Source organism: Lycium ferocissimum, chromosome 11 (genome assembly GCF_029784015.1).
Source record: "Lycium ferocissimum isolate CSIRO_LF1 chromosome 11, AGI_CSIRO_Lferr_CH_V1, whole genome shotgun sequence".
NCBI classification, from domain to species: Eukaryota; Viridiplantae; Streptophyta; class Magnoliopsida; order Solanales; family Solanaceae; genus Lycium; species Lycium ferocissimum.
In genome coordinates, this window is record NC_081352.1 from 36,235,266 (window position 1) to 36,242,795 (window position 7,530).

The 7,530-nt window shown below is 35.5% G+C and overlaps 1 protein-coding gene across 1 annotated transcript; it reads left to right on the top strand.

Moving 5' to 3' along the window:
* Nucleotides 1–994: 994 nt before the first annotated feature.
* Nucleotides 995–3,150, top strand: LOC132036304 (uncharacterized). Its single transcript, XM_059426612.1, has 3 exons — nt 995–1,340; nt 2,156–2,361; nt 2,631–3,150. The coding sequence occupies exons 1-3, from the start codon at nt 1,251–1,253 to the stop codon at nt 2,890–2,892; spliced, it is 558 nt and encodes a 185-aa protein (XP_059282595.1). The 5' UTR covers nt 995–1,250; the 3' UTR covers nt 2,893–3,150.
* The last annotated feature ends 4,380 nt before the right edge of the window (nt 3,151–7,530 follow it).

Here is a 7,530-nt window from a genome sequence, read left to right on the forward strand (position 1 = left end):
AAACAGCGTACAAACTCATAAACCTTCGTGAGATTAATTGTTAAACCATTTCTTAGACCTATATTTCTCTCTCCCTGCTTCTTTTTCCTCAAGTTCCACTTGCTAAAAAAAAAAAAAAAAAGGAAAAAAAAGAGCATTCTGGCACTGGTGTCGCTCTCGAGTCTCTAAAATTTGAAAAGACAAACTCAGGCACAAAATTTCTCTAACCATTTTTCTCAAACACTACTAAAAAACTGATAAAAACCGACGGAAAAAAATCGATGAAAAAAACTGACGGAAAGACCAACGGATTCCGTCTGTTTTTTCAATAATTTTTTTAAATCTTTTTTTTTTAAAAAACCGACGGACTGCGTCGGTTATTTTTTGCACAAAAATGCGCGAAAAAATATAAAATAAACCGACGGAGACGGACTCTGTCGATTTTTAGAGCGAAAAAACAGTACAAATTAAATCAATGTAAGTATATGAATAAAAAATATCAGTGGTCTAGTGGTAAAATCCTTTAATGCCAAAGAACATACTCGGGTTCGATTCCAAGTTCCTACATTTTCATTCTTTAATTTTCAAAAAAAAAAAAATTACGTGAGACGGTCGGTTTTTTTTAATTTTTTTTCTTTTTAACAAAAAATTGGGTTGGAAGCATCCGTCGGAGAGCGAGAAGCTTGAGGAAAAAGTTGAGGTTAAAGAATGATTGAAGAAAAAGAAGCAGGGAGAGAGAAATATAGGTCTGAAGAATGATTTAACGATTAATCTCACGAAGATTTATGAGTTTGTACGTAGTTTGTATAAAAAAATAGATGGAGATCAAATTTGATAAATTTTTGGATAGTTAAAAAACTAAAACCGATAAGTATATAGTTAAGGGATTATTTTAGACTACTCGCATACATAAGGGACTATTTATGGCCTTTTCTCGGTGACGTGCTATAGAACAAGACACGCCTTGTTTAGATCTGAAACTTGTGTTTACCATAATTGTCGCCACCGACAATATAAAAAAACAAACATGAAAATTCAACGAAAAAACAGTGCGGTGTGGTTGGTGCTTAGTGAAGAGTAGTAGCTCAGTTTTTGGTTAGCTGTTGGGACGTCATTATATTTGGTACTACTAAACAGTATTTTATTATTTTTGCCAGTTGCTAGTGCTTCTTCAGTACTCAAAGACTCTTTAGTATTGTATATCTAGAGAAAGAAATACACAGAGAAGAGTGAAGAAGAAATCTTGATTTTTCTGATCAATTTTAGTACCAATGGCTTCGAAGTTGTTAATGATAACTATTTTCGTATTGGATCTAATTGCTTTTGGTTTAGCTGTTGCTGCTGAGCGAAGAAGAAGCACTGTAAGCACTTTAATTACTCTGTTTCATAACTGCTAGTTTTAAACTCTCAATTTCATGAAAATTTGATTAATTTTTGCTATTTTCTGATGTTGGATCTGTTCGGTTTCTATACAGTTTGGTTTCTGAAAGAGGTGTAAATTGCTTGCTAAAGTTTTGATTTTTGAAGTTCTAGGATGTTGGTTAGCTGTCTAATTTTAGGATCTTTGAATATTTTCTTCTTGGATGTGGCTATTCTTGAATCAAAATTAAAGTAAATTTTGGATTAAATTTGTTAATAGTATTTGGTTGCAGTAATAGCGATCTGTAATTTTTAGATGGTTTCCAACTATGGCAAGAATGCCTTGTTGTTCTTCTGAACGTTGACCTTATTTTTTTTCTTCAGCCAGTACTCATTTTGCTCCACAGGAGCTCGTGCTTCTTAGTGTCTTAGTTTGACTAGAGACAGAGTTTAAAGAACTCAAGAGAACTTTTTAAACTAAGAATTTGTGGAATGTACCAAAATGTCGTTTGAATCTTGTGGTCCTAAACATGTCAGGTGTGATTTTGAATTAAATGGTTACTAAATATAACCTACCATGTGAAGATCTCAGCTTTAATGTTGTAGTGTCCTAGTTCTATCAATAACTTGGGAATAGGGGGAAAAGACTGCAATTAGGTTGCAATTCTGTGTTATAGTGTTGTTCATGGGAATTGAAGACCTATTTTTCCTCAAGTTGTTTTCCAATTGAAATACGCTTTTAAGAATTCTAACCTCTTCAGATTTTGTTCAAGCTAATTAGCATTTTGTCTGATTGAATATGTCCCTTCATTTATAGGCGAAAATAAGAGTAGATAGTGAACAGAGCTATAGCTACTGCGTCTATGACTCCGACATATCAACCGGCTTTGGTGTTGGTGCCTTCTTGTTTCTCATGGTTAGTCAAATAATTGTAATGGTGGCGAGCCGTTGCTTCTGTTGTGGGAAGGCTTTGAGCCCTGGAGGTTCAAGGGCTTGTGCCGTTCTCTTATTTATCATATGCTGGTAAGTAGTATAACAAGGAAAAGTTCTAGTTTTCCGGTTTCTCTTCCAATGATAAATTAGGTCTTATTGTAAAAGCAAGGACACTGTATAAAGGGAAATTAACTTAAATAGACACCCACCAAAAAAAAAAAAAAAAAAATAGCCGATAGATATATTATATGTATAATTAGTGTATAATATATGTATATTGGCTAGCTGATGTCAATATTTTTTGCCGAGCGGTTAAATGTGAAACTTCCCCTTATATAAAAGCATGCTCCGTGTTTCAGGGTTACATTTTTAATAGCTGAGGCCTGCTTGTTGGCCGGTTCGGTTAGAAATGCTTATCACACCAAGTATCGATCATCATTCTTGATTAGCGATAAGCCTCTATCGTGTGAGACTTTGAGAAAGGGAGTTTTTGCAGCTGGAGCAGCTTTCATTTTCTTCACCAGCATAATCTCCCAGTTCTACTATGTGTCCTACTCCAAGTCCCGGGGCCCAGTGCCATATGGTGGCGAATCCGGTGTCGGCATGGCCTCCTACAAATGAGGGTGATCAAGGTTGTTACGACGTTTATCTTGTTAAAATAGCTGTGATTTTAAAGTTTATGTATAATACAACTTTCTATTGCTTAGTTGCATTTGATTTATTGCTGTAGGAGTCTTATTGGAGAAAGCTTGTTGTAGGGTTCCAAATGTCTTGATTCCTTCCTGCTGCATAAATTTTTGTACTATGTTACACAATGTGAACTTTTGTCTGCCAATATCTGTTAGTTTGGAGATTAAGAACGGGGACTATTCTTTTTTCCATCTTTCTTTTTTTAACTAAGGAGCAAACAACCTGACAAGGTCCTCGTCGGTTATTTGATTTGGTTTAAACTAAATGAGTGGGGTGAATTTTACTATATGAATGGTGGGATGATCAGTTGGAAGGAAGTTTTTTTTGAAAGACTAGCTATCTCTTGGAATCCATGAAGACTTAGCGAAGATGGGGCATAATGGAAAATAAAATCTATGTAGGCTGACTACGTAGTCCAGTGCTTTTTTAGTAGTCTTTCAGTCATGTTATATATATATATATATATATAACACAGAAGATATGAAATAGAGTGATACGGTCAATGAGCTCAACTTGTTTGCAATTTGATGTCTAGGATTAATAGTTGTGATAAAAGTACCATCAGATACATGACCCACTTTAATGAAGTCATAGAAATGGTTAGTTATGTGATATGTACTTGAGGAATCACTAGAAACATCAAAATGCAAAGAGGTAAAGCAATGACATGATTTGGGAATAGAAAAGCTTCATTCCTGTTATTTAAGTACGTTTAACTTTTTTAGTATTTGGTAGATTCATTACAAATATTGTTAAAGAACATTTATATATGATTTAGGCAAACATTATGAGAATGAGGTGAGCTGAGTGGAGTGGCCAAGGGGATGAGAGGTGGGGGAGGGGCAGGGGTGAGGGAGACAATTAGCATAAAATGTCGCTTATGGAATTTATTTTTCTTATTTCCACCAAAAAAGTCATTTCTCAAAAAGCTTTGACCAACCAAACATGAGAAAATTGAGAATATTTTCCACCATACCAAACACAGTACACATTCTTAAAACGTGTCACATGGACAGGTTAGATTGGATTTCAGATGGATAAAAATGAAATGAGTTAATAAATAAGCTGGTCATTAACGGTGCCCACAATATACAAAAAACATCAAAAATTAAGAAACGAAATGAATAGAGTGGTGTGGTTGGTATTGAGTAGTGAAGAGTAGTAGCTCAGTTTTCTGGTTAGCTGTTGGGACGTCATTTTTGGTAATTAATTGTTTTAATTACTCAAAGGCTATTTATTATATGTAGATAGAGAAATGCATAGAGAGAAGAGAAGAAGAAATCTTGATTTTTCTGATCAATTTCAGTACCGATGGCTTATAAGTTGTCAATAGTAAAAAAAAAAAAAAAAAATTGGTAAGTACGACATATATATTATAACAAAAACCAGAAGGTTACATAGGAGCATGTTGTGGTGTATCCACAATAATACAAACCGTAGAAACATTAACCAAAATGTCTTTAGCTAAACTACTAGTACTAGCTACATTGAAAGTCATTTGTGCATTCAGCCGTGATGATGCTTGCACCATGCGTACAGACGAATCGCCGAGAGATCTTGATTCAAAATATTTACAAAAGCAGGTGGTGCATTCCAAAAGACCAAAACAGTTCCATTGAAGGCACTTCAGTACGATCACTTGCCATACTTGCTAATCTATATCAGCTACTACATTCTGCTCCCGGTAAACATGCCCCAGTAGCGGGCTATGCAGAATCTTGATCAAGTACCTGCATTCATCAACAATGGACGAGCAAGTTTGTGAGTTAGAGTTATTTAAAAGCTGCACTACTTCCTTGGCGTCGATATTGATTTGGAGGGGTTGAAGGTTATAGGTTAGAGCTAGCCGAAGCCCATGTAGGAGGGCGTGAGTTTCAGTGTTGAAAACTGAGGTGGGATAAACAGAACCTGAGAAACCCAAAATCCATTTACCCTCATGATTTCGAAACACTCCTCCAAGGCCACTGAAAGGGAGTGAAGGATCAATCGTGCCATCAGTGTTAAGCATGATATAAGTCGGTGGAGGTGGATTCCATTTAACTTATAAGGGAATTTTTGGATGCTTTGGGCTGCTCATACCTGTTAAGAACCAGAATTCTTGAGCTTGATTGATTATAAAGGAGTAATCCAAAAGAGTAGTATATGTAGCGTCAAAGACAGTCCTATTACGAGCAGTCCATATAGACCACGAGGTAAAAGGAATTAAAGCATTTCCATGTTTCAAGAGATATGATTTGTTGTAACCAAGTTGGTGAAGAATCAACTGCCTGGAGGATGGAGCTTATTTTGTACCGAGGATTAAGAGATTCCCAAAGAGCAAGCACTCGAGGACAACTGAAAAAGAGATGAGATAAGATTTCCTCCTTCGAAGAATTGCAAATTTTGCAGAAGTTGTGGGGCACAATGCTAAGGTAATGAAGCCATGAAGGTAACCTTGCATGGTTAAGAAGCCATAAAAAGTGCCTTATTTTTGGAGGGACCTGAAGCTGCCAAATCCAACTAAAAAGGTCGATTAGTACAGTGTTGAGTATCCCGAAGGGCGTTGTAACAAGAGTGGAATCTAATTGCTTTTGGTTTAGCAACTTCTGCTGAGCTGAGAAGAAGCAATGTAAGCACATTAATTCCTGTTCACTATACCTAGTGGCAATTTGGCCATGAATATTTTTTACTTTTTTCCGGAGTTAAATTTTGGAAATCATGTTTGGCCAAAAATTCCAAATATTCCGGAGTTCAACTTTAAGTTGAATTCCGCAATTTTCCGGAATTTGAAAAAAACACCAAAAAGTTGTTTTCATTTTTTTTCACTCCAAAATCCAAATCACACAAAAGTTCAAAAACAACTCCAATTTTCAAATAGTACCACTTTTCACTTTGAAAACAAAAACTATTTTTTTCAAATTTCTAAATTTTCATGACCAAACGGGCCCTAATGGTGTGTAATGTTCATTTGCTCTGTTTCGCATCCGTGTTTCATACTGCTAATTTTAATGCTTAATTTCATGAGAAATTGATTAATTTTGCTTTTTCTTCTGTTGAATCTGTTTGGTTTCCTGTTCAATTTTAGGATTTTTTAATATTTTCTTCTTGGATGTGGCTATTCGTTGATCCAAAGTGAAGTAATATTGGATTAATCATTGGTCACCTGGAATTATTACTAGTATTTGATTGCAGTATTATTATTTTATTATTTTTTTATAACCGCCACGTGGTTTTATACAGACGACTCGATTAATTCCATCTAATTTTACACCGCCACCTCCCACTAACAATGCAGACTGTGAACTCCCACCCACCAAGTCTAGAACACATGAGAAAAAATCACCTAATGTTTTCTTCTTAGACGTGGCTATTCATTTGATTGCAGTAATTGTCATCCGCAATTTTTAGATGATTTCCACCTTTAAGTAGAATGCCTTGTAATTGTATTATTTTCAAATTCTCTTCTTTGTTGAACGAGTCTTCTACATATCTCGTCTTTACGACAATTACGAATCTTATATCCTACCCCATCGGAAGACGGATTCAGGAACTGAACATTTTAGGTTCGAGTACAGAATTCTAACACTATTCATTTGTAATTATATCTTTGTACTTATTTAGTGAATTTTTTGATACATATACAGAATGTGAGCCAAACATCTTAGCTTTAATGCCATTATGTCCTAGTTCTACCAATAACTTAGGAAAAGAGGGAAAAGACTGTAGGTTGCAATTCTGTGTTATAGTGTTATCCATGGGAACTCAAGATCAATTTTTCCTCAAGTTGTCTTTATCTGATTTTATCTTTTTATGAATTCTGATCCCCGATTTTGTTCAAGCTAATTAGCAAACTGTGTGTCCATTCATTTATTCAAGCAGGTCTTGGGCTTAAACTGGTTGAAGACGTTAAGTGGAAACCTTTCTACTTTTCTTGAATTTTTTTAAAATTAATTAAACTATGAAAATTTGCCTCTTCGATTTTGAATAAATGATAAAAGAACTCCAATCTGTTCTTTCTTTATTAATTTGTTAGGGAGGAATTTGTTCAGTTGAGGCATTTTTGATGTATTAAGATAAATATATAGATCTTGATACATTTTAACTACCGTCAAATCTGTATACAATTTGTTCGCTCTCCCAGGCATGGTTCCAGCCTTTTTTTTTTTTTTTTTATGACATGGGAACCCTCGGCCCTCGCTACCCTTCGGGTGCGCAGACAGAAAGAACGCACTTTCCTGCCTGTTCTTTGCTGGCTTAACAACCATTTTTTTGCGCGGATTGCCCTTCATTTGGGGTGGTCTTTAATTTTGTCCTTCAAATCGGTGGTCTTTAATTTTTGGGCTTCGCGTAATACCCCGAGGTTCTGGGTTCGAAACCCAGCTCAGTAAAAAAAAAGACGGATTTTTTGCAAGGCAGGTGTTTGGATTCGCAAGGCAAACTCTGCCTTGTGATCCAAACTCTACCTTGCGAATTTTTTAAAAAATTTTGACTAAGCGATGGTTCGAACCCGAAACCAAGAGATTTTTAGCGAAAGGCAAAAGTTAAAGACCACCCCAAACTAAGGGCATTCCTGCAAATTCCAAAACAACT